Source organism: Anarhichas minor, unplaced genomic scaffold (assembly GCF_050575085.1).
Source record: "Anarhichas minor isolate MPS153535 unplaced genomic scaffold, ASM5057508v1 ptg000066l, whole genome shotgun sequence".
NCBI lineage: Eukaryota > Metazoa > Chordata > Actinopteri > Perciformes > Anarhichadidae > Anarhichas > Anarhichas minor.
In genome coordinates, this window is record NW_027466512.1 from 1,315,129 (window position 1) to 1,342,138 (window position 27,010).

Here is a 27,010-nt window from a genome sequence, read left to right on the forward strand (position 1 = left end):
CATCAAAGAGAAGATTGTCTATTTCTATATAGTTATTCTTAATGCTCGTCATCGGGTCCACCGGACAGTGGACAGACCTGGATCCTCCAGCAGAGACCGGTCCACCGCGGACAGACCCAGATCCTCCAGCAGAGACCGGTCTACAAACCCAGAGAACCAGAACTGAGAAGGTCAGCCTGTCAGACCCTGCTGCAGTAGAATGAGATGTTTTCTAAAGTGAGTCTGGTGCTCAGAGACACTACCACTTTAGTCCACAGGGGGCGACAATCAACAACATGAACGTTCCTTGTTTTCAATAAATATAAATGAAGAGAAACAAAGAAAAGTTCTTTAATTATTTTACTCAGAAAAACACTTTTACAAGAATAAAGAATTTATTAGTGAACTTGAAAATCTGTGTTGATACATTTTAAGGATCCTGTTTTAGTAAATTACCTAAAAATCAAACCATAAAGTCGTCTCATCGTGTCCTCGGCTCCTTTGGGACCAAGTCTGTCTTTTATCAAAATGTCCTCTAAATGTCCAACTAAATGTCCAACTAAATGTCTTCTAAATGTCCAACTAAATCTCCTTTTAATGTCTTCTTAATGTCTTCTTAATGTCCTCTTAATGTCCTCTTAATGTCCTCTTCCTGCTGGTTCCCAGCATTCGTCTTCTCAACATCCACTCAGTTGACTCCACTCTGTCCTTTTAGGTCTCTGGACCGTCCTGTCTGCCGTCCGGGTCCCCGTCCTCTGGCTCCCCCCCCCCCCTGCTTCCTTTTGTGTCCTGGTCTCTGTCCCCCCCTGTCCTCCTTGCTGGCCCACAGGGCGTCGTGGCGTCCCGGTTCCTGGTACCCGGTCTGGCTCTGGTCCAGCGTGTCCCTAGAGAGAAGGATCCAGATGGACGGGAGGTTCCTGCTGACGGTGAGACTGTCCAGTCCGGCGCTGGTCTCCAGAGGGTCCCAGACCTCATCCACGGTGCTGAACTGGACCCTGGTGAGCTGGTGGAGTCCTTTAACTCTCCGCTTCACGATCTCAGCACACGTGATGGCTTTGGAGACGCCCGTCCCGCTGGCCGTGAGGAGGATCTGTCTGCAGAGCGTCCGTCCTGCTTCTTGTTGTCCCTCCTTAGCCCCGCCCCCGTCCTCGGGTCGTCCCTCCTTCGCCCCGCCCCTGTCCTCGTCCTCGGCCGGTCTGGGTTTGTCCTCCATGTGACTCAGAGCGTAACGCAGAGGGTGACGGATCTTACCGCCGTCTCTGACTCGGACCTCCGGCGTGTCGGGGGGGAGACCGAGGAAGGGACATACGGACGGACGCTCCACCGTACGACTCTTCTTGTAGTTCTCCATCTAAGGACAGACAGAGAGACAGTCAGAGGACAGAAAGAGAGACAGAGGACAGACTTGACAGCGAGAGAGAGAGACAGACAGAGACAGACAGACAGACTGTCAGAGAGACAGAGAACAGACAGAGGACAGAAAGTCAGAGGACAGACTGACAGCGAGAGAGAGAGACAGACAGTCAGGGAGACAGAAAGAGAGACAGACAGAGAGTCAGAGGATCTGTTTCTGATTGACACAGGTTTATGAGCTTTATTAAACGTTCAATAAATAAAAGATGAACCTAAACATGACGTCACTGAACTAATGTCACAGAGACGTCATGTACTTCAGCTAATGTTCAATAAAGCGACAGGAAAGTGTGGCTAAGCTACATGCTACATGCCAACGGACTCACTTTGTGTTCACTGAAAGCTAACTTCCGGTATGAGCATGAAAACACACCAGAGTCAGAAGGGAAAAGAGTCTTCTCTGAAGTAAATCCATTAAACATTTTACCTGCTGGTGTTTTCTTGTTTCCTTTAGGCTGCTGATCTCCACATGTTTACTTCTGCTGCAACGCTTTACGTCACCGTCCAACGACGACAACTGTCGCAAACTGTCAGGTTTTACTAACCAGCTCTAAGGCAGAGTGGATAAGAGTAAAGTACACATATTACTGCAGTAAAAGTACTAATAACACAGTAAGTCCCTGGGGTTTCAGGTTTAAGGCTTTAGTGGCCGAAGAAGAAAAAGTAGAAGAAGAGATTATTTCCGGCACGCCTGTAAACAAAATGCTCTTATTATGAAGGTGTACCGGAAGCGTGCAGCTCTTGGCCGTCATGGTGACCTGTGCTACGTCACCGGAAGTCGCTCCACGGTGGATTTGACGGAAGATGCTGAAGAAACGGGAGCTACTGGTGAGTTTAACTGTTTAACAGTTAGATACTCTTTAAAAGTCTTAATCCAGATTATCATAAAACAAACTCATTAACGTCTCTGAGTCCTTCCGGTACGTGTTCGGTTCTCCGTGGTCCGGGTTAGCATGCTGCTGTCAGCGGAGCTAACGTTAGCTTGTTAATGTTAACACTGAAGCTCAGCCTCTGTCTCATCGAGCATGTTAGCTAGAGATGGAGCTAGCATGCTAACTGAGGCTAACGTTTGTGCGCGCGTGTCATACATTAATCAGACATCAGAACTCAAAGGTAAAGTTGTTTCTCTCTGTTCTAGTTTTCTGTATTAAATGTTCCTCATGAATCAGAAACACGTTTATGAATCAGTAAGTTATTAATCTGAGGTGAAGTAGAACGTGTTCTTCAGGACGTTCTTTAGTTCTGCTGATGGTTCAGGATTATTGATTATTGATCTTTCATGAGTTAGATTCTTTAGTTATTTGTAGATGTATTTGTGACTGTTGACACTAGGGGGCACTGAGCTCCAGGTTCAGGTCAACTGAAAAATTCAGGTATACAGGTGTGTCAGTCAGCTGATGCACCAGGAAGGGAACTGGTTTTATACCAGAGACACAGACCAGATCAGAGACCAGAGACAGAGACCGGACCACTTAGAGACCAGATCCAGGAGAGATGGGAGGAGAAATGTTTCCTTTTGGTCTCTAAAGACTGTAAATGAGGACGTCGGACGTCGGACGTTTAGTCTGAGCTACAAACGCCAACATGGAACCTTCTGATGTGAGTTCTGTTTCATATTTTATCTTTTAGACAATCTGTAACAATGATTATTGATCTGATATGATGATGAATAAAGAGTTTAGTTCTGGACCTGTCAAAGTTCTCATGATTAATAATAATAAACTAAATGATGTCGTAACGTCAGAGATTTAAATAGTTCCGATTTTATAAAACTGAAGCATGACATCAAACCAAATCATCTGGATCCATTCAATCAGACTCTTATGTGTGTGTATATATAATATATAGTAATTCATCTCCATCATGCTGCTCTTCTCTCTGCCGTCCTGCTGATAAATTTGGTGACTTTGGTGACAGGTTTCTTTGGTTTCTTTGGTGACTTTGGTTTCTTTGGTGACTGGTTTCTTTGGCGACTTTGGTTTCTTTGGTGACTGGTTTCTTTGGTGACTTTGGTTTCTTTGGTGACTTTGGTGAATTTGGTGACTTTGGTGAATTTGGTTTCTTTGGTGACTTTGGTTTCTTTGGTGACTTTGCCCTCATTAGTTACACAACAGCTGAAGGTTCACAACCAGAAAGACTGGATCTAGTTCTGATCTGAGATCAGATAAGAGAACGTTTCATTGTGAGGGAAACTGTTCACAAAGTTACAGCTGAGGACTGTTAATAATGAATACAGCTGTTGATAATGAATACAGCTGTTGATAATAAATACAGCTGTTGATAATGAATACAGCTGTTGATAATGAATACAGCTGTTAGATGTTAGATAACAGAGTTAACAGAGTTAAAGCTTCTCTTCTCCAGCTGTGATTTGTTGAACGTAGGTGAGAAATACCTGAGAACCAGTTTCTCACGCTGCTCAGTGGGCGGAAACTCAGGGGAGGACTGTTTATACTGGGAACCAATTAGATTCATGAGGGGGAGGAGTAAACATGCTGGTGTCCTCCTGTCTGTCTTCCATTCAGCTCTGTGTCCTCCTGTCTGTCCTCCCCGGTCCACTAAAGTGTGTCTCTGTGTGTTGTCTTGCAGCTTTCCCAGAGACAATTCAGTGAAGATGAGACCATGATCCCCGTACTAACCTCCAGAAAGGCCAGCGAACTCCCCGTCCACGAAGTAGTGTGTGTCCTGCAGGTACGCCGTCCTCAGACCAGCTGTGTCCTCGCTGTTCTGTCCACGTTGTCTTTAACCCGTCAGTCCACTGTTCTGACATGTCTGTCCTCTCGTGGTGAAACAGGCAGACCTGCAGGTGGGTCTGAACCAGGAGGAGGTGAGCCGGAGGAGAGCCTACCACGGCTGGAACGAGTTCGACATCAGTGAGGAGGAACCGCTATGGAAGAAATACATCTCCCAGGTAACCTGTCCTCCTCTGAGGGGTCCTTCACTGACATGAGTGTCCACAGTTTCCACATGGTCTACAATGTCCACTTAGTCTATGGTATCCACTTAGTCTATGGTGTCCACTTGGTCTACAGTGTCCACAGGGTCTATAGTGTCCACAGGGTCCACTTGGTCCACAGTGTCCACAGGGTCTATAGTGTCCACAATGTCCACTTGGTCCACATCAGTTTGTCCTCGTTTGCTGCTGAAAAAATGTCCAGAGTCTCATCTTTGTTTTGTGAGACAGAATCTAACAGAAGATGTCATGTCCACTGATGACATCACACAATAATGACTCGTATGAATGAGGACATTCAAGAGACAGACACCGCCCTGCTGAACTAAAGACATGTCAGTCGGAGACGCCGTCCTGTAACTAGTCTTCAGTCGGAGAAGCCGTCCTGTAACTCGTGTTCAGTCGGAGACGCCGTCATGTAACTCGTGTTCAGTCGGAGACGCCGTCCTGTAACTGGTGTTCAGTCGGAGACGCCGTCCTGTAACTAGTGTTCAGTCGGAGACGCCGTCCTGTAACTCGTGTTCAGTCGGAGACGCCGTGGAAAAAACACACCAACAAAGTCCCTCAGGCTGCCTTCAGTATGTGACAGAGTCGTGGTGCGTTCAGGTTTTTCTGGTCTGATGAGTCCTCTGTGTTTCATGTTGCAGGTTTCTTAGGGACTGACATGTCTTTAGTTCAGGTGTCTGTCTCTTGAGCACAGTAAACTTTGGTCCACTATGACGTCCTTCAGCTCAAATCATGTCAAACTCGTTTCTGGAGTTCACTGGCCTGATTTGACTTCATGTTTTTACTAATTAATAATTGCCACGAACTCATGTGGTCTGTCTGTCTGTCTGTGTGTCTCTCTCTCTCTCTCTCTCTCTCTCTCTCTCTCTCTCTCTCTCTCTCTCTCTCTCTCTCTCTCTCTCTGCAGTTCAAAGATCCTCTCATCCTGTTGCTGTTGGCGTCAGCCATCATCAGCGTTCTGATGCACCAGTTAGACGACGCCATCAGCATCACTGTGGTACGTTCTAACAAACAGCTGACGGAGAACAATAGAACATTTTGGACTCGATTAACCACTGTATTCTTCTGTGTCTCTGTCTCTCTCTCCTAACAGGCCATCATCATCGTAGTGACGGTAGCTTTTGTTCAGGTGAGTCTTGTTTATCATAAATCATGTCTCATGTTTATTTTTATGGCCACCAACAATGAACTGATGGTCTGTTTGTGTGTAGGAGTATCGATCAGAGAAGTCTCTAGAAGAGTTGGGGAAGCTGGTGCCTCCAGAATGTCACTGGTGAGACTTTAATTCTTCTTCTTCATGATGTTAAATAAACAGACTTTAATTATTCTTCATGATGTTAAATACATAGTATCTCTTGGGTTGAGCTGGTCTCAAGTTTAGAAAAGTGTGTGTATACAAACATGTATATATGAAACATGTATATGTGTGCAGTTTGAGGGACGGACACCTGGAGCACATGTTGGCAAGAGACCTGGTTCCTGGAGACACAGTCTGTCTGTCGGTGGGGGAGAGAGTCCCAGCAGACCTACGTCTGGTGGAGGTACACACACACACACACAGAGACACTCGCACACTGATAACCATCATCATCATCTTCTCTATTGTTTTAATTGATTTAATTTGTCTCAACATTAGTTCCTCTGAGTTTATTAACTTTTGTCTGTGATTTGTTAACTGGTCTGAGGACAAAGTGGACAGACTGTCTGTGTGAGTGATGACTGCCTGTCTCACCTCCTCTCAGACCTCAGACCTGTCTGTGGATGAGTCCAGTCTGACGGGGGAGACGTCTCCCTGCTCCAAGTCCACCGTCCACCAGCCGCCGTCCTCCAACGGAGACATCACCTCCCGCAGCAACGTGGCCTTCATGGGGACGCTGGTACGCTGCGGCAGAGCCAAGGTACTCCTGGTCCTCCTTATCTTCTTCCTCCTCCTGCTCCATTTCCTCCTCTTCCTCCAACTCCTAAGAGTCTCATGCTGAGTAGAAGACACAGAGGAATATATGATATAACTCATGAGTGGTGTTTGTCTTCCTCAGGGCATCGTCATCGGGACCGGAGAGAACTCTGAGTTTGGGGAGGTTTTCAAGATGATGCAAGCAGAGGAGGTACGTGGGTCTAAATCTGAGTATGAAGCTACAGCTGTTACAGGACGTTCACAGGTCATATGTTCATATATCAAAGAGCTGTAACAGAGAACTGTGAGCTTTCTCCAGTAATCTGCTGTTTTTAGCTTCATGTGAACAACAAACGGAAAGACTGCAGATGAGGAAGTATCACTGTCACTAACTTCATTCAGGAAACGACTTCTAAAAGTTTCCCTGTTAATGAAACTCAGTTGTGCTGTAAGGAAACTCTGTGCTTTCACATGTGCTGTCTGTCTGTGTGTGTGTGTGTTCTCAAACAAAGCAGGTATTGTTTCTCTATTTCAGTTAAAAACAAGTATGACATTGTTCCATTGTGTTAAAAAAGGTAGAACATTATTCAAGCTGCTGCAGGTACTTTTTGTAGAGTTACAGCTACAGGTACTTTATGTAGAGTTACAGGTACTTTATGTAGTTACAGCTACAGGTACTTTATGTGGAGTTACAGTAGAGACAATTGACCTGCTACAGGTACTTTATGTAGAGTTACAGCTACAGGTACTTTATGTAGAGTTACAGGTACTTTATGTAGAGTTACAGCTACAGGTAATTTATGTAGAGTTACAGTAGAGACAATTGACCTGCTACAGGTATTTTATGTAGAGTTACAGGTACTGTATATAGAGTTACAGTGGAGACGACTGACCTGCTACAGGTACTTTATGTAGAGTTACAGGTACTTTATGTAGAGTTACAGTAGAGACGACTGACCTGCTACAGGTACTTTATGTAGAGTTACAGCTACAGGTACTTTATGTAGAGTTACAGTAGAGACGACTGACCTGCTACAGGTACTTTATGTAGAGTTACAGTAGAGACGATTGACCCGCTACAGGTACTTTATGTAGAGTTACAGTAGAGACGATTGACCCGCTACAGGTACTTTATGTAGAGTTACAGTAGACAATTGACCTGCTACAGGTACTTTATGTAGAGTTACAGTAGACAATTGACCTGCTACAGGTACTTTATGTAGAGTTACAGTAGAGACGATTGACCCGCTACAGGTACTTTATGTAGAGTTACAGTAGAGACGATTGACCCGCTACAGGTACTTTATGTAGAGTTACAGTAGACAATTGACCTGCTACAGGTACTTTATGTAGAGTTACAGTAGAGACGATTGACCCGCTACAGGTACTTTATGTAGAGTTACAGTAGAGACGACTGACCTGCTACAGGTACTTTATGTAGAGTTACAGTAGAGACGACCGACCTGCTACAGGTACTGTATATAGAGTTACAGTGGAGACGACTGACCTGCTACAGGTACTTTATGTAGAGTTACAGATACTTTATGTAGAGTTACAGTTTTCTTTTCTCTTAATTGTTTCCTGGTTGTTGTATTCAGGCTCCTAAAACTCCGCTACAGAAGAGCATGGACCTGCTGGGGAAGCAGCTGTCGCTCTACTCGTTCGGCATCATAGGTTAGTTGTTGTTAAGTCATCTTCATGATCTCCTCTTCCTCTTCATCGTGGTTCTGTGTTCACACTGTGTTGTTCTGTCTCAGGCATCATCATGCTGGTGGGCTGGATGCAGGGGAAGAGGATCCTGGACATGTTCACCATCGGAGTCAGGTAGCTGATGTCTGTCTCTCTGTATGTCTGTCTGTCTCTCTCTTGGTCTGTCTGTCTGTGTGTGTGTGTCTCTCTCTGTCTGTTGTCTGTCTATAAACGAAACTTCTCCGGTCATTCTTAGAAAAAACGTTCTCCTGAAATGTTTTTGAAAAGACAAGAAATCTTATTTATTCAGAACATTTATTTACATGCTTTACATTGATGAACATACAGAAACAAGTGAAATTAGGTTTTAATAAATACAATCACAAGAACAAGTAGCCACCAATAGAAACACAGTTTATGATCTGGATCTTATTAAAACCAGCACCTGATGAGGTCTGATGGTCCCTTAGAGCAGGTTTGTAGTTCACCTGTAGAGATCAAAGTTATTCATGTTATCACTTTGATAACCGGTGTATCTGATGTATTGATTATTGATCAGCGATCTCTTCGGTCCTTCAGTCTGGCGGTAGCTGCCATCCCAGAGGGTTTACCCATCGTGGTGACGGTGACGCTGGCACTCGGTGTGATGCGCATGGTGAAGAAAAGAGCCATCATCAAGAAGCTTCCCATCGTAGAAACTCTGGGTATGTGACTTAACACCTCATCAACACATAAAGGAACACTTCATCCTTCAGTTTATCACAAACATTCATCATCAACACATAAAGGAACACTTCATCCTTCAGTTTATCACAAACATTCATCAACACATAAAGAAACACTTCATCCTTCAGTTTATCACAAACATTCATCATCAACACATAAAGGAACACTTCATCCTTCAGTTTATCACAAACATTCATCATCAACACATAAAGAAACACTTCACCCTTCAGTTTATCACAAACATTCATCATCTACACATAAAGGAACACTTCATCCTTCAGTTTATCACAAACATTCATCAACACATAAAGGAACACTTCATCCTTCAGTTTATCACAAACATTCATCAACACATAAAGGAACACTTCATCCTTCAGTTTATCACAAACATTCATCAACACATAAAGGAACACTTCATCCTTCAGTTTATCACAAACATTCATCAACACATAAAGGAACACTTCATCCTTCAGTTTATCACAAACATTCATCATCAACACATAAAGAAACACTTCATCCTTCAGTTTATCACAAACATTCATCATCAACACATAAAGGAACACTTCATCCTTCAGTTTATCACAAACATTCATCATCAACACATAAAGGAACACTTCATCCTTCAGTTTATCACAAACATTCATCAACACATAAAGGAACACTTCATCCTTCAGTTTATCACAAACATTCATCAACACATAAAGGAACACTTCATCCTTCAGTTTATCACAAACATTCATCAACACATAAAGGAACACTTCATCCTTCAGTTTATCACAAACATTCATCATCAACACATAAAGAAACACTTCATCCTTCAGTTTATCACAAACATTCATCATCAACACATAAAGGAACACTTCATCCTTCAGTTTATCACAAACATTCATCATCAACACATAAAGAAACACTTCATCCTTCAGTTTATCACAAACATTCATCATCAACACATAAAGGAACACTTCATCCTTCAGTTTATCACAAACATTCATCATCAACACATAAAGAAACACTTCATCCTTCAGTTTATCACAAACATTCATCATCAACACATAAAGAAACACTTCATCCTTCAGTTTATCACAAACATTCATCATCAACACATAAAGGAACACTTCATCCTTCAGTTTATCACAAACATTCATCAACACATAAAGGAACACTTCATCCTTCAGTTTATCACAAACATTCATCATCAACACATAAAGGAACACTTCATCCTTCAGTTTATCACAAACATTCATCAACACATAAAGAAACACTTCATCCTTCAGTTTATCACAAACATTCATCATCAACACATAAAGGAACACTTCATCCTTCAGTTCATCACAAACATTCATCATCAACACATAAAGGAACACTTCACCCTTCAGTTCATCACAAACATTCATCATCAACACATAAAGGAACACTTCACCCTTCAGTTCATCACAAACATTCATCATCAACACATAAAGGAACACTTCATCCTTCAGTTCATCACAAACATTCATCATCAACACATAAAGGAACACTTCATCCTTCAGTTCATCACAAACATTCATCATCAACACATAAAGAAACACTTCATCCTTCAGTTTATCACAAACATTCATCATCAACACATAAAGGAACACTTCACCCTTCAGTTCATCACAAACATTCATCATCAACACATAAAGAAACACTTCATCCTTCAGTTTATCACAAACATTCATCATCAACACATAAAGAAACACTTCATCCTTCAGTTTATCACAAACATTCATCATCAACACATAAAGAAACACTTCATCCTTCAGTTTATCACAAACATTCATCATCAACACATAAAGAAACACTTCATCCTTCAGTTTATCACAAACATTCATCATCAACACATAAAGAAACACTTCATCCTTCAGTTTATCACAAACATTCATCATCAACACATAAAGAAACACTTCATCCTTCAGTTTATCACAGACATTCATCATCAACACATAAAGGAACACTTCATCCTTCAGTTTATCACAAACATTCATCATCAACACATAAAGAAACACTTCATCCTTCAGTTTATCACAAACATTCATCATCAACACATAAAGGAACACTTCATCCTTCAGTTTATCACAAACATTCATCATCAACACATAAAGAAACACTTCATCCTTCAGTTTATCACAAACATTCATCATCAACACATAAAGAAACACTTCATCCTTCAGTTCATCACAAACATTCATCATCAACACATAAAGAAACACTTCATCCTTCAGTTTATCACAAACATTCATCATCAACACATAAAGGAACACTTCACCCTTCAGTTCATCACAAACATTCATCATCAACACATAAAGGAACACTTCATCCTTCAGTTTATCACAAACATTCATCATCAACACATAAAGGAACACTTCATCCTTCAGTTCATCACAAACATTCAACATCAACACATAAAGAAACACTTCATCCTTCAGTTCATCACAAACATTCATCATCAACACATAAAGAAACACTTCATCCTTCAGTTCATCACAAACATTCATCATCAACACATAAAGGAACACTTCATCCTTCAGTTCATCACAAACATTCATCATCAACACATAAAGGAACACTTCACCCTTCAGTTCATCACAAACATTCATCATCAACACATAAAGGAACACTTCATCCTTCAGTTTATCACAAACATTCATCATCAACACATAAAGGAACACTTCATCCTTCAGTTCATCACAAACATTCATCATCAACACATAAAGGAACACTTCATCCTTCAGTTCATCACAAACATTCATCATCAACACATAAAGAAACACTTCATCCTTCAGTTTATCACAAACATTCATCATCAACACATAAAGAAACACTTCATCCTTCAGTTTATCACAAACATTCATCATCAACACATAAAGGAACACTTCATCCTTCAGTTTATCACAAACATTCATCAACACATAAAGAAACACTTCATCCTTCAGTTCATCACAAACATTCATCATCAACACATAAAGAAACACTTCATCCTTCAGTTTATCACAAACATTTGATATGTGACTGTCTGTTACTTCCTGTTTTCTTCATCCTTCTCTTCGTCAGGCTGCTGTAACGTGATCTGTTCAGATAAGACAGGAACGCTGACCAAGAACGAGATGACTGTCACTCAGCTGTTCACGTCGGATGGACTCCACGCTGAGGTGTGAACATCTTCATCATCTCCCTCACAGCTGTGATAACAATAATAACATCTCTTTATGAAGTGAAGAGTAAACTTGAGATTCACTGTGTTTCATCTTCATTATGAAAATATTCAGCATTTCATTATAAAAAAATTATTTATACACATTTATGAGACCTTGTCTGTCCTCTAAATGACACAATAATATAAAGAAGTGAGGGTGGGTTGTTTAACCCCACACGTTGTCTTGCAGGTGACGGGCGTTGGCTACAATGGAGCAGGAGAAGTCCTGCTGGACGGAGACGTCGTCCACGGCTTCTCATGTCCGTCCATCAGCAAGATCGTTGAGGTGAGTCAACGTCCACTGAACCCTCTTTACTCATGTGGTTCATGTAAAATGATGACGTGTGTGTGTGTCATCAGGTGGGCTGTGTGTGTAACGACTCAGTCATCAGGAATCACAACGTCCTGGGTCGACCTACAGAAGGAGCTCTCATCGCTCTCTCTATGAAGGTAAGACTCTCACCTGGGAACTGCACCGTATACATACTGTATGTACATATATACATATACAGTGGGGAAAAAAGTATTTAGTCAGCCACCAATTGTGCAAGTTCTCCCACTTAAAAAGATAAGAGATGCCTGTAATTTTCATCATAGGTATACTTCAACTATGAGAGACAGAATGGGGGGAAAGAATCCAGGAAATCACATTGTAGGATTTGTAATGAATTAATTGGTAAATTCCTCGGTAAAATAAGTATTTGGTCACCTACAAACAAGCAAGATTTCTGGCTCTCACAGACCTGTAACTTCTTCTTTAAGAGGCTCCTCTGTCCTCCACTCGTTACCTGTATTAATGGCACCTGTTTGAACTCGTTATCAGTATAAAAGACACCTGTCCACAACCTCAAACAGTCACACTCCAAACTCCACTATGGCCAAGACCAAAGAGCTGTCAAAGGACACCAGAAACAAAATTGTAGACCTGCACCAGGCTGGGAAGACTGAATCTGCAATAGGTAAGCAGCTTGGTGTGAAGAAATCAACTGTGGGAGCAATTATTAGAAAATGGAAGACATACAAGACCACTGATAGTCTCCCTCGATCTGGGGCTCCACGCAAGATCTCACCCCGTGGGGTCAAAATGATCACAAGAACGGTGAACAAAAATCCCAGAACCACATGGGGGGACCTAGTGAATGACCTGCAGAGAGCTGGGACCAAAGTAACAAAGGCTACCATCAGTAACACACTACGCCGCCAGGGACTCAAATCCTGCAGTGCCAGACGTGTCCCCCTGCTTAAGCCAGTACATGTCCAGGCCCGTCTGAAGTTTGCTAGAGAGCATTTGGATGATCCAGAAGAGGATTGGGAGAATGTCATATGGTCAGATGAAACCAAAATAGAACTTTTTGGTAAAAACTCAACTCGTCGTGTTTGGAGGAGAAAGAATGCCGAGTTGCATCCAAAGAACACCATACCTACTGTGAAGCATGGGGGTGGAAACATCATGCTTTGGGGCTGTTTTTCTGCAAGGGGACCAGGACGACTGATCCGTGTAAAGGAAAGAATGAATGGGGCCATGTATCGTGAGATTTTGAGTGGAAACCTCCTTCCATCAGCAAGGGCATTGAAGATGAAACGTGGCTGGGTCTTTCAGCATGACAATGATCCCAAACACACCGCCCGGGCAACGAAGGAGTGGCTTCGTAAGAAGCATTTCAAGGTCCTGGAGTGGCCTAGCCAGTCTCCAGATCTCAACCCCATAGAAAATCTGTGGAGGGAGTTGAAAGTCCGTGTTGCCCAGCGACAGCCCCAAAACATCACTGCTCTAGAGGAGATCTGCATGGAGGAATGGGCCAAAATACCAGCAACAGTGTGTGAAAAGCTTGTGAAGACAGAAAACGTTTGACCTCTGTCATTGCCAACAAAGGGTATATAACAAAGTATTGAGATGAACTTTTGTTATTGACCAAATACTTATTTTCCACCATAATTTGCAAATAAATTCTTTAAAAATCAGACAATGTGATTTTCTGGATTTCTTTTTTTCTCATTTTGTCTCTCATAGTTGAGGTATACCTATGATGAAAATTACAGGCCTCTCTCATCTTTTTAAGTGGGAGAACTTGCACAATTGGTGGCTGACTAAATACTTTTTTTCCCCACTGTATATAGCTGTGGACCTGAACTGGTCCAGATGTGGTCCTGATCCAGATGTGGTTGTGTGTGTTCCAGATGGGTCTGGAGAGCCTGCAGCAGGAGTACGTCCGTCTGGAGGAGCGTCCCTTCAGCTCAGAGCAGAAGTGGATGTCTGTCCGCTGTGTTCACCGCACGCTGAAGGTCACATGACTCCTTCTTTATCAATCGATCCACCGATCAATGACCGATCAATAACTGATCCTGGTCTGTGTCTCCCCCCCTCAGGATAAACCAGGAGTGATCTTCATGAAAGGAGCTTATGAGCAGGTGATCATCCTCTGCAGCTCCTACAACAGCAGAGGAAGTACTCTGTCTCTGAGCGCCCAGCAGAGGGAGCTGTACCAGCAGCAGATCAGCTACATGGGGTCTGCTGGTCTCAGAGGTACTTGTATATGTATCTGTATACACACCAGCAGAGGGAGCTGTACCAGCAGCAGATCAGCTACATGGGGTCTGCTGGTGTGTGTATGTATGTATGTATGTATGTATATTATATATATATATATATATATGTATGTATATATATAATATTTGAGCTCATTGGTCCGTGTCCTCCTGTAGTTCTGGCCTTTGCGTCCGGGTCTCAGATGGGGAACCTGACCTTTCTGGGTCTAGTGGGCATCATCGACCCCCCAAGGTCAGGGGTCAAAGAGGCTGTGGGGATGCTCATCAGCTCTGGGGTCGCCATCAAGATGATCACTGGAGACTCTCAGGAGACGGCCGTGTCCATAGGTGAGGAACAGACAATCATCATCATCAATATTATCACTATTATTATTATCATCAATATCATTATCATCATCAAAATCATTATTATCATCAATATCATTATTATCATCAATATTATTATCATCATCAAAATCAATATCATTATTATCATCAATATTATCATCATCAATATTGTCCTCATCATCATCATCAGTACAAATCATGACGGAATAAGCTAAATTAATTACTATATTTATTAATTAGTTATAGTGAAAGCAGCTGTCCAGAGTTTAAAACTAAAAACCTGAAATTCAGTTAAAAATGATTATTGGTTGTATGATTAGAGTTCAATCGATCAATAATAATCAAAAATCAATCAACTGTCTAATTCCTGCAAGACGACTTTCTCACTTTGATTTGCTTCTTGAAAATGTTTCTTTATATTCTAATAAGTCCAGGATAGTGATCTGTAATCAATAAGTCCAGGATGGTGATCTGTAATCAATAAGTCCAGGATAGTGATCTGTAATCAATAAGTCCAGGATAGTGATCTGTAATCAATAAGTCCAGGATAGTGATCTGTAATCAATAAGTCCAGGATAGTGATCTGTAATCAATAAGTCCAGGATAGTGATCTGTAATCAATAAGTCCAGGATAGTGATCTGTAATCAATAAGTCCAGGATAGTGATCTGTAATCAATAAGTCCAGGATAGTGATCTGTAATCAATAAGTCCAGGATAGTGATCTGAAATCAATAAGTCCAGGATAGTGATCTGTAATCAATAAGTCCAGGATAGTGATCTGTAATCAATATGTACAGGATAGTGATCTGTAATCAATAAGTCCAGGATAGTGATCTGTAATCAATAAGTCCAGGATAGTGATCTGTAATCAATAAGTCCAGGATAGTGATCTGTAATCAATAAGTCCAGGATAGTGATCTGTAATCAATAAGTCCAGGATAGTGATCTGTAATCAATAAGTCCAGGATAGTGATCTGTAATCAATAAGTCCAGGATAGTGATCTGTAATCAATAAGTCCAGGATAGTGATCTGTAATCAATAAGTCCAGGATAGTGATCTGTAATCAATAAGTCCAGGATAGTGATCTGTAATCAATAAGTCCAGGATAGTGATCTGTAATCAATATGTACAGGATAGTGATCTGTAATCAATAAGTACAGGATAGTGATCTGTAATCAATAAGTACAGGATAGTGATCTGTAATCAATAAGTCCAGGATAGTGATCTGTAATCAATAAGTCCAGGATAGTGATCTGTAATCAATAAGTCCAGGATAGTGATAGACATCGTGTCAGTGATCGTGTTAGTGATCGTCCTCCTGTGTCTCTGCAGCCAGTCGTCTGGGTCTCTTCTCTAAAGGATCTCAGTGTTTGTCTGGAGACGAGGTCGACCACATGGACCTGCAGCAGCTGTCTCACATCGTCCCGAGGGTGAGACAGTTTTTATTATTACAGTCCTCACGCACATGAAGACGCAGACATGCACATGAAGACACATGAAAACACATGAAGACACACACAGGAGTTAAAGTGTCTCTTGTCTCCACAGATATCCGTCTTCTATCGAGCGAGTCCTCGACACAAGCTGAAGATTGTCAAGGTGAGCAGAAGAAAAGAAACACCTGAAGGAGTAAGACCTTCTTTAGATGATACACCGTGAGGTCATAGGAGGTCATAGGTCACATGAGGTCATATAAATGGGTTCCGATGTCTTCTCCTCTCCTCATGAGTGAGTCAGAACATTAAACTCTCTCCTCATGAGTGAGTCAGAACATTAAACTTCTCTCCTCATGAGTGAGTCAGAACATTAAACTTCTCTCCTCATGAGTGAGTCAGAACATTAAACTCTCTCCTCATGAGTGAGTCAGAACATTAAGCTCTCCTCATGAGTGAGTCAGAACATTAAACTCCTCATCAGTGAGTCAGAACATTAAACTTCTCTCCTCATGAGTGAGTCAGAACATTAAACTCTCTCCTCATCAGTGAGTCAGAACATTAAACTTCTCTCCTCATCAGTGAGTCAGAACATTAAACTTCTCTCCTCATGAGTGAGTCAGAACATTAAACTCTCCTCATGAGTGAGTCAGAACATTAAACTCTCTCCTCATCAGTGAGTCAGAACATTAAACTTCTCTCCTCATGAGTGAGTCAGAACATTAAACTTCTCTCCTCATGAGTGAGTCAGAACATTAAACTCTCTCCTCATGAGTGAGTCAGAACATTAAACTCTCCTCATGAGTGAGTCAGAACATTAAACTCTCCTCATGAGTGAGTCAGAACATTAAACTCTCCTCATGAGTGAGTCAGAACATTAAACTCCTCATGAGTGAGTCAGAACATTAAACTTCTCTCCTCATGAGTGAGTCAGAACATTAAACTTCTCTCATGAGTGAGTCAGAACATTAAACTCCTCATGAGTGAGTCAGAACATTAAACTCTCCTCATGAGTGAGTCAGAACATTAAACTCCTCATGAGTGAGTCAGAACATTAAACTCCTCATGAGTGAGTCAGAACATTAAACTATCGCCTCATGAGTGAGTCAACATTAAACTTCTCTCCTCATGAGTGAGTCAGAACATTAAACTTCTCTCCTCATGAGTGAGTCAGAACATTAAACTCTCTCCTCATGAGTGAGTCAGAACATTAAACTCTCCTCATGAGTGAGTCAGAACATTAAACTCCTCATCAGTGAGTCAGAACATTAAACTTCTCTCCTCATGAGTGAGTCAGAACATTAAACTCTCTCCTCATCAGTGAGTCAGAACATTAAACTTCTCTCCTCATCAGTGAGTCAGAACATTAAACTTCTCTCCTCATGAGTGAGTCAGAACATTAAACTCTCCTCATGAGTGAGTCAGAACATTAAACTCTCTCCTCATCAGTGAGTCAGAACATTAAACTTCTCTCCTCATGAGTGAGTCAGAACATTAAACTCTCTCCTCATGAGTGAGTCAGAACATTAAACTCTCCTCATGAGTGAGTCAGAACATTAAACTCTCCTCATGAGTGAGTCAGAACATTAAACTCCTCATGAGTGAGTCAGAACATTAAACTATCTCCTCATGAGTGAGTCAGAACATTAAACTTCTCTCCTCATGAGTGAGTCAGAACATTAAACTTCTCTCCTCATGAGTGAGTCAGAACATTAAACTCCTCATGAGTGAGTCAGAACATTAAACTCTCCTCATGAGTGAGTCAGAACATTAAACTCTCCTCATGAGTGAGTCAGAACATTAAACTATCTCCTCATGAGTGAGTCAGAACATTAAACTTCTCTCCTCATGAGTGAGTCAGAACATTAAACTTCTCTCCTCATGAGTGAGTCAGAACATTAAACTTCTCTCCTCATGAGTGAGTCAGAACATTAAACTTCTCTCCTCATGAGTGAGTCAGAACATTAAACTCTCCTCATGAGTGAGTCAGAACATTAATACTCTCCTCATGAGTGAGTCAGAACATTAAACTCTCTCCTCATGAGTGAGTCAGAACATTAAACTCTCCTCATCAGTGAGTCAGAACATTAAACTTCTCTCATCAGTGAGTCAGAACATTAAACTTCTCTCCTCATCAGTGAGTCAGAACATTAAACTATCTCCTCATCAGTGAGTCAGAACATTAAACTCTCTCCTCATCAGTGAGTCAGAACATTAAACGTCTCTCCTCATCAGTGAGTCAGAACATTAAACTTCTCTCCTCATCAATGAGTCAGAACATTAAACTTCTCTCCTCATCAGTGAGTCAGAACATTAAACTCTCTCCTCATCAGTGAGTCAGAACATTAAACTCTCTCCTCATGAGTGAGTCAGAACATTAAACTCTCTCCCCATGAGTGAGTCGGAACATTAAACTCTCTCCCCATGAGTGAGTCAGAACATTAAACTCTCTCCTCATGAGTGAGTCAGAACATTAAACTCTCTCCTCATCAGTGAGTCAGAACATTAAACTCTCTCCTCATGAGTGAGTCAGAACAGTAAACTCTCTCATGAGTGAGTCAGAACATTAAACTTCTCTCCTCATCAGTGAGTCAGAACATTAAACTTCTCTCCTCATCAGTGAGTCAGAACATTAAACTTCTCTCCTCATCAGTGAGTCAGAACATTAAACTTCTCTCCTCATGAGTGAGTCAGAACATTAAACTCTCCTCATGAGTGAGTCAGAACATTAAACTCTCTCCTCATGAGTGTCAGAACATTAAACTCTCTCCTCATGAGTGAGTCAGAACATTAAACTCTCCCCATGAGTGAGTCAGAACATTAAACTCTCATCAGTGAGTCAGAACATTAAACTTCTCTCCTCATCAGTGAGTCAGAACATTAAACTTCTCTCCTCATGAGTGAGTCAGAACATTAAACTCTCTCCTCATGAGTGAGTCAGAACATTAAACTCTCTCCTCATGAGTGAGTCAGAACATTAAACTCTCTCCTCATGAGTGAGTCAGAACATTAAACTCTCCCCATGAGTGAGTCAGAACATTAAACTCTCTCCTCATCAGTGAGTCAGAACATTAAACTCCTCATGAGTGAGTCAGAACATTAAACTCTCCTCATGAGTGAGTCAGAACATTAAACTCTCCTCATGAGTGAGTCAGAACATTAAACTTCTCTCCATGAGTGAGTCAGAACATTAAACTTCTCTCCTCATGAGTGAGTCAGAACATTAAACTCTCTCCTCATGAGTGAGTCAGAACATTAAACTTCTCTCCTCATGAGTGAGTCAGAACATTAAACTCTCTCATGAGTGAGTCAAAACATTAAACTCTCTCCTCATGAGTGAGTCAGAACATTAAACTCTCTCCTCATCAGTGAGTCAGAACATTGAACTCTCTCCTCATCAGTGAGTCAGAACATTGAACTCTCTCCTCATGAGTGAGTCAGAACATTGAACTCTCTCCTCATGAGTGAGTCAGAACATTGAACTCTCTCCTCATGAGTGAGTCAGAACATTGAACTCTCTCCTCATGAGTGAGTCAGAACATTGAACTCTCTCCTCATCAGTGAGTCAGAACATTGAACTCTCTCCTCATCAGTGAGTCAGAACATTGAACTCTCTCCTCATGAGTGAGTCAGAACATTGAACTCTCTCCTCATGAGTGAGTCAGAACATTAAACTTCTCTCCTCATGAGTGAGTCAGAACATTAAACTCTCTCCTCATGAGTGAGTCAGAACATTAAACTCTCTCCTCATGAGTGAGTCAGAACATTAAACTTCTCTCCTCATGAGTGAGTCAGAACATTAAACTCTCTCATGAGTGAGTCAAAACATTAAACTCTCTCCTCATGAGTGAGTCAGAACATTAAACTCTCTCCTCATGAGTGAGTCAGAACATTGAACTCTCTCCTCATCAGTGAGTCAGAACATTGAACTCTCTCCTCATGAGTGAGTCAGAACATTGAACTCTCTCCTCATGAGTGAGTCAGAACATTGAACTCTCTCCTCATGAGTGAGTCAGAACATTGAACTCTCTCCTCATGAGTGAGTCAGAACATTGAACTCTCTCCTCATGAGTGAGTCAGAACATTGAACTCTCTCCTCATCAGTGAGTCAGAACATTGAACTCTCTCCTCATCAGTGAGTCAGAACATTGAACTCTCTCCTCATGAGTGAGTCAGAACTTCTCTCCTCATGAGTGAGTCAGAACTTCTCTCCTCATGAGTGAGTCAGAACATTGAACTTCTCTCCTCAGTCCCTCCAGAACATCGGTGCCGTGGTCGCCATGACGGGCGACGGGGTGAACGACGCCGTGGCTCTGAAGGCCGCCGACATCGGCGTGGCGATGGGCCAGACGGGCACCGACGTCTGCAAGGAAGCGGCCGACATGATCCTGGTGGACGACGACTTCCAGACCATCATGTGAGTCTTAAAGAGACAGTGCACCTGTAAATGGAGCAGAGTGATGAACTGCTGAGGATCAGTATGAGTTCTATCTAGAATGTGTTCTCCTCTTCCTTCATTGTACCTCACAGAACACACAGTCGCTGGTCGCGTAGTTTGTTACTTTAATGAATCTGAATGAACTCTTTAAAACATCCAAACTTCTTCTTGAGTGACGTTTCGTTCTGTTTCCAGGTCGGCCATCGAGGAAGGAAAAGGAATTTATAACAACATTAAAAACTTTGTGCGCTTCCAGCTGAGCACGTGAGTGAAAACAGACTAAATTAAATTCAAGTTATAACGCAATCAGAATCTCTTTGTTTCTCATACGTTTAGATAAAATTTTAAATAAAGTTTCACTGCTGTTCTCCAGGAGCATCGCAGCTCTGACGCTCATCTCCTTGGCAACACTGATGAACTTCCCCAACCCGCTGAACGCCATGCAGATCCTGTGGATCAACATCATCATGGACGGCCCCCCCGCCCAGAGGTACAGGGGCATCATGGGAAGTGTAGTGTTAAGGAGTCAGTTCCCTCTACAGTTAAACGTTGTACATGATTCCAGTGTATTGAGCGTTTGTTAGCACCGTTAGCTGCTAACCGCCAGCTAGCGTCAGCCGGCGCCATGTTGAGAGCCGTGTGGAGGCAATAGAAATATTAATGACGTAATCTGAATAGACAATAATGTTTACGAGTTTACTTTATTTTCATAACTACAACTTTGACTCGTTTCCATTGAAAATCTTAGTTCTCCGGCCAATAATGCTCATTGAATATGTTTAAAATGAGAATCTGAGACAGCTTGTCAATAAATAAAATGTAAAATGATAGATATTTTTATGGGCTGTCAGTATTTCTAAAACTGTGGTCTGTGACGTTTTAATGTGAGGTTTTAATGTTTCTGATTTGGACCCGACCCAAACGTTCCCTCTTAGCTTGTTCGACAGAACCGACTTGTTTTGTGACCAAGTGTTTGTGGTAGTTTGGGCGTAGAGCCGGTGGACCGTGATGTCATCAGGCAGCCTCCCCGTAACGTCAGAGACAGCATCATCACTCGCAGTCTGCTCGTCAAAGTGCTGGTGTCGGCGCTCGTCATTGTCTGTGGGACGCTGTTCGTCTTCTGGAGAGAGGTGCATCACTTCCTGTTTCTGATGTTTACAGAGTCAGACTGTATTCACCATGTTCATGTGAAATAACTAGTAAATACATAAAGACATCATGCAGTAATAGAAATAGGTCACATTAGTGAATGTTGTGCTTGTTGTTGGTTTCCAGTTGCAGGACAACGTGATCACTCCTCGAGACACCACCATGACCTTCACCTGCTTCGTCTTCTTCGACATGTTCAACGCTTTGAGCTCTCGATCACAGGTAGACCTCAGACTCTTCAGCTGGTACTCTTCAGCTGGTTTAATTAGTCTGAAGAAGACCTCAGACTCTTCAGCTGGTTTAAGTATTCTGAAGAAGACCTCAGACTCTTCAGCTGGTTTAATTAGTCTGAAGAAGACCTCAGACTCTTCAGCTGGTTTAATTAGTCTGAAGAAGACCTCAGACTCTTCAGCTGGTTTAATTAGTCTGAAGAAGACCTCAGACTCTTCAGCTGGTTTAAGTAGTCTGAAGAAGACCTCAGACTCTTCAGCTGGTTTAAGTAGTCTGAAGAAGACCTCAGACTCTTCAGCTGGTTTAAGTAGTCTGAAGAAGACCTCAGACTCTTCAGCTGGTTTAAGTAGTCTGAAGAAGACCTCAGACTCTTCAGCTGGTTTAATTAGTCTGAAGAAGACCTCAGACTCTTCAGCTGGTTTAATTAGTCTGAAGAAGACCTCAGACTCTTCAGCTGGTTTAAGTAGTCTGAAGAAGACCTCAGACTCTTCAGCTGGTTTAAGTAGTCTGAAGAAGACCTCAGACTCTTTAGCTGGTTTAATTAGTCTGAAGAAGACCTCAGACTCTTCAGCTGGTTTATTTAGTCTGAAGAAGACCTCAAACCAACCTTCATCACGTCTGTCAGTCAGGTTTCAACATCTTCATTCAAAACATGCAGAACGTTTGTTGAACATGATCAGAACTAGTTTCTAATAATACACCAGGTAGACATGTTGGAAATTAAATTGTGACTGATTCAGCTGTTTGATCCTGATACTGATGATCAATACTAGTCCTGATCTCTGGTCCTGGTTACTGCTGATCAATACTAGTCCTGATCTCTGGTCCTGGTTACTGCTGATCAATACTAGTCCTGATCTCTGGTCCTGGTCTCTGGTGATCAATACTAGTCCTGATCTCTGGTTACTGGTGATCATATACTAGTCCTGATCTCTGGTGGTCATATACTAGTCCTGATCTATGGTTCTGGTCCCCCTCAGACCCGTATGGTCCATGAACTGGGTCTGTGCAGTAACAAGACCTTCTGCTACGCCGTCCTGGCCTCCATCATGGGTCAGATGCTGGTCATCTACTTCCCTCCTCTACAGAACGTCTTCCAGACGGAGAGCCTCAGCCTCTTTGGTGAGTACTAGTACATCTTACTTTATACTTCTACTGCAGTACGTTTATCTGACAGCTTTACTTCTTTTACAAGACTTTATTCTAACAGACGTAGACCAGATCAACAGACGTTATTCTAACAGACGTAGACCAGATCAACAGACGTTATTCTAACAGACGTAGACCAGATCAACAGACGTTATTCTAACAGACGTAGAAAAGATCAACAGACTTTATTCTAACAGACGTAGGCCAGATCAGCAGGTCTTGAGTTAACGTGTCCTGATCCTCCTCAGACCTGCTGTTCCTCGTGACTTTGACCTCCTCGGTGTGTCTGGTCTCTGAGGCCATAAAGATTTTGGAGAGGTGGAGAGGAGCCGAGAAGAGTCCTCCCTCCGACTGCTTCCACGAGGTATGACCTCCCCCCCCCCCCCCGCCCTCTGGAGGACTCTGAGGATGAAGAGGAGGATGAGTGTTCTGGTTCTTTGAGAGTGAGAGGTCCTCAGGAGAAACTCTGGTCTGGGACTGGAGGAACCTGGTGGATCTGAGCCAGTATCAGCTGCTGGGTGTAGATCCTGACTCTCTGGAGGAACCACCTCACCTCCCGGTCTGCTCCTCTGATTCAGGGGCAGCTCTCTGAAGAAAACCCTGTGAAGAGTCGAGTAGAGACGTGTGCAATTCTTGTTTTTTAATCTGGTGGTTAGAAGGTGTCGACCACTATTCGGCCTACTGTGGGTTCCTCTGTAGAAGGTTTACAGTTTAGGGTTAGTGGAGATGTAACGGGACAAAACTCCTTTTACCTTCAGCTCTTTGTTTCTTTAGGTCCTCATTTCTGATGCAGACATGAAGCTCTGAAACATTCAGTCTACGACATCCAGAAGGTTATTTAACTGTGTGCACATAACATAAATATTACTTTAACATGGAGAATACAAAGCTTTAATCTTCTGTCTTCAACTGTGGAAGTCTAAGAAATCAATGACGTCTTATTAGAGCCATTTGAGGTATTGTTTCTTCCCTTTGATCGGATCAACATCATGAACGCCGCCGGTAAACAGGAAGTGCGTCTGTGATGTTTAACTGTTTAACATTATTCTCTTCAATCAGCTGATCAACGCAACCAAATTCAACCAAAGTTAAGCCGTCGGGTTCCTCGACTAGTTTTTGTTCTCGTAAATCTGTGATTCTTTATGACTTTAATCTCCGTTTACTTTTCTCTGAATATTAACAGGATTAATGTGTTTGTTTTTTAATCTGATGGAAGTCTGCAGACTGAAAACATCGTTCATAAAGATAAAACTGCTTATTCGTGTTTAAATTCAGTTTGTCATTACATTTTATAATCTGACCGTTTTAGAAGTCTGTTTTACATTTGGCATTATTATTATTACTATTTTTTTATTATTAAGACAAGAGATTAAGATTACACTGGAAAATATCTGTAAATTGATTATTAATGTACTTTTCATTTTGGCATTAATTCAAACAATGAAAGTAAAATTTGATATATTTGTTTTTTTTTATTTCCTTTTAGTTCCATCAGGATCCGACAGCTATTTTTATTTTCATGTTCTGTCATCGATGATGATTGATTTATTGATCCGTCAGTAAACAGCTGTCTGATGTCCTCATTTCCGTTTGCTAATCAACGATGCTAACGTTAGCTACATGTGCTGGCTAACCTGATTAGCATGAGTTAGCTCACACGAGTCGGTTTGGTTTGGCAGCTCTCGGTTAATATTATGATTATTGTTATTATTAAATTATTTAATTCATAAATCAGACGAAGAACTTCAGTGAATCTTTTTTGTTTTCTTTGGACCAAATGAACAAACTACAGGAATGAAACTGACCTTTAATACGAGGAGACGTTCCGTTACTCCTCCACTGTGTTCTTTATGTTTCTGCTTTATTTCAATAAAGATACTTTAGTGACATCACGTTCTCTCATCATATTCTCTTCTCATGTTCTTTCATCACGTTCTGATCACGTTCTTTCATCGCGTTCTCACCATATTCTCTTCTCATGTTCTCTCACCACATTCTCATGTTCTCATCACATTCTATCATATTCTCTCATGTTCTCTCATCACATCCTCACCATTTTCTCATGTTCTCTCATCGTGTTCTATCAAGTTCTCATGTTCTCTCATCACGTTCTCATGATATTCTCATGTTCTCTCACCATATTCTCTTATGTTCTCTCATGTTCTCTCATCATATTCTCATCACGTCCTCACCATGTTCTCTCACCATTTGCTCATCACATTCTCTCATCACGTTCTATCATGTTCTCTCATCACGTTCTCTCATGTTCTCTCATCACGTTCTCTCATGTTCTCTCATCGCGTTCTATCATGTTATCTCATGTTCTCTCATCACGTTCTATCATGTTCTCTCATCACGTTCTCTCATGTTCTCTCATCACGTTCTCTCACGTTCTCTCATCACGTTCTCATGTTCTCACATGTTCTCTCATCACGTTCTATCATGTTCTCATCACATTCCCTCATGTTCTCTCATCACATTCTCATCAGGTTCTATCATGTTCTTTCATCACGTTCTCTCATCACGTTCTCATGTTCTCTCATCACGTTCTCACCATGTTCTCATCAGGTTCTTTCAAGTTCTCATGTTCTCTCATCACATTCTTATGTTCTCATCACATTCTCTCATCAGGTTCTATCATGTTCTCTCATCACGTTCTCATGTTCTCTCATCACATATCAGGTTCTCTCATGTTCTCTCATCACGTTCTATCATGTTCTCACCATGTTCTCATCAGGTTCTTTCAAGTTCTCATCTGCTCATGTTCTTACGTTCTCTCATCACATTCTCATCACGTTCTCTCATCACATTCTCATCACGTTCTATCAGGTTCTCTCATCACGTTCTCACCATGTTCTATCACCATGTTCTCATGTTCTCTCATCACGTTCTATCATGTTCTCCCACACGTTCCCTCATGTTCTCTCATCACATTCTCTCATCACGTTCTATCATGTTCTCATCATATTCTCTCATCACGTTCTCTAATAACGTTCTCTCATCTCGTTCTCATCAGGTTCTTTCAAGTTCTCATGTTCTCATCAGGTTCTCATGTTCTCTCATATGAACACATACTATGACCATGGTCACACCATAGATCGTATATGGGGTCACACCATTGACCGTATGTGGGGTCACACCATAGACCGTATATGTGGTCACGCCATAGACTATATATGGGGTCACGCCATAGACTATATATGGGGTCACACCATAGACTATATACAGTGGGTACGGAAAGTATTCAGACCCCTTTAAATTTTTCACTTTGTTTCATTGCAGCCATTTGCTAAAATCAAAAAAGTTAATTTTATTTCTCATTAATGTACACTCAGCACCCCATCTTGACAGAAAAAAACAAATGTAGAAATTTTTGCAAATTTATTAAAAAAGAAAAACTGAAATATCACATGGTCATAAGTATTCGCACCCTTTTGAGCTAGTACAGCCATGAGTCTTGGGAATGATGCAACAAGTTTTTCACACCTGGATTTGGGGATCCTCTTCCATTCTTCCTTGCAGATCCTCTCCAGTTCCGTCAGGTTGGATGGTGAACGTTGGTGGACAGCCATTTTCAGGTCTCTCCAGAGATGCTCAATTTGGTTTAGGTCAGGGCTCTGGCTCACAGAGTTGTTCCGAAGCCACTCTGTTATTTTAGCTGTGTGCTTAGGGTCATTGCCTTGTTGGAAGGTGAACCTTCGGCCCAGTCTGAGGTCCAGAGCACTCTGGAAGAGGTTTTCTTCCAGGATATCGCTGTACTTGGCCGCATTCATCTTTCCTTCAATTGCAACCAGTCGTCCTGTCCCTGCAGCTGAAAAACACCCCCATAGCATGATGCTGCCACCACCATGTTTCACTGT

At 41.9% G+C, this 27,010-nt stretch overlaps 2 protein-coding genes across 3 annotated transcripts; one reads left to right on the forward strand and one right to left on the reverse strand.

Moving 5' to 3' along the window:
* Nucleotides 1-314: 314 nt before the first annotated feature.
* rpp25l (ribonuclease P/MRP 25 subunit-like) lies at nt 315-2,096 on the reverse strand. Of its 2 annotated transcripts, none has more exons than XM_076078425.1 (2): nt 1,820-2,096; nt 315-1,475 (listed from the first exon to the last, which is right to left on the reverse strand). In XM_076078425.1, the coding sequence occupies exon 2, from the start codon at nt 1,328-1,330 to the stop codon at nt 668-670; it is 663 nt and encodes a 220-aa protein (XP_075934540.1). In that variant the 5' UTR covers nt 1,331-1,475; nt 1,820-2,096; the 3' UTR covers nt 315-667. The 2 variants fall into 2 exon arrangements, with proteins under 2 accessions (XP_075934540.1, XP_075934539.1); XM_076078424.1 differs by having other exon boundaries at nt 315-1,330; nt 1,820-2,094.
* On the forward strand, nt 2,084-25,039 carry atp2c1 (ATPase secretory pathway Ca2+ transporting 1). Its single transcript, XM_076078423.1, has 27 exons — nt 2,084-2,220; nt 3,982-4,083; nt 4,187-4,303; nt 5,259-5,348; nt 5,445-5,480; nt 5,563-5,624; nt 5,784-5,892; nt 6,094-6,249; nt 6,388-6,456; nt 7,844-7,919; nt 8,003-8,069; nt 8,514-8,638; nt 11,733-11,830; nt 12,065-12,160; nt 12,235-12,324; nt 14,053-14,157; nt 14,242-14,398; nt 14,578-14,748; nt 16,083-16,180; nt 16,299-16,349; nt 20,434-20,600; nt 20,817-20,885; nt 20,995-21,111; nt 21,604-21,751; nt 21,897-21,992; nt 22,982-23,123; nt 23,399-25,039. Exons 1-27 carry the CDS (start codon nt 2,197-2,199, stop codon nt 23,518-23,520), a joined length of 2,760 nt encoding a protein of 919 aa, XP_075934538.1. The 5' UTR covers nt 2,084-2,196; the 3' UTR covers nt 23,521-25,039.
* Nucleotides 25,040-27,010: the final 1,971 nt, after the last annotated feature.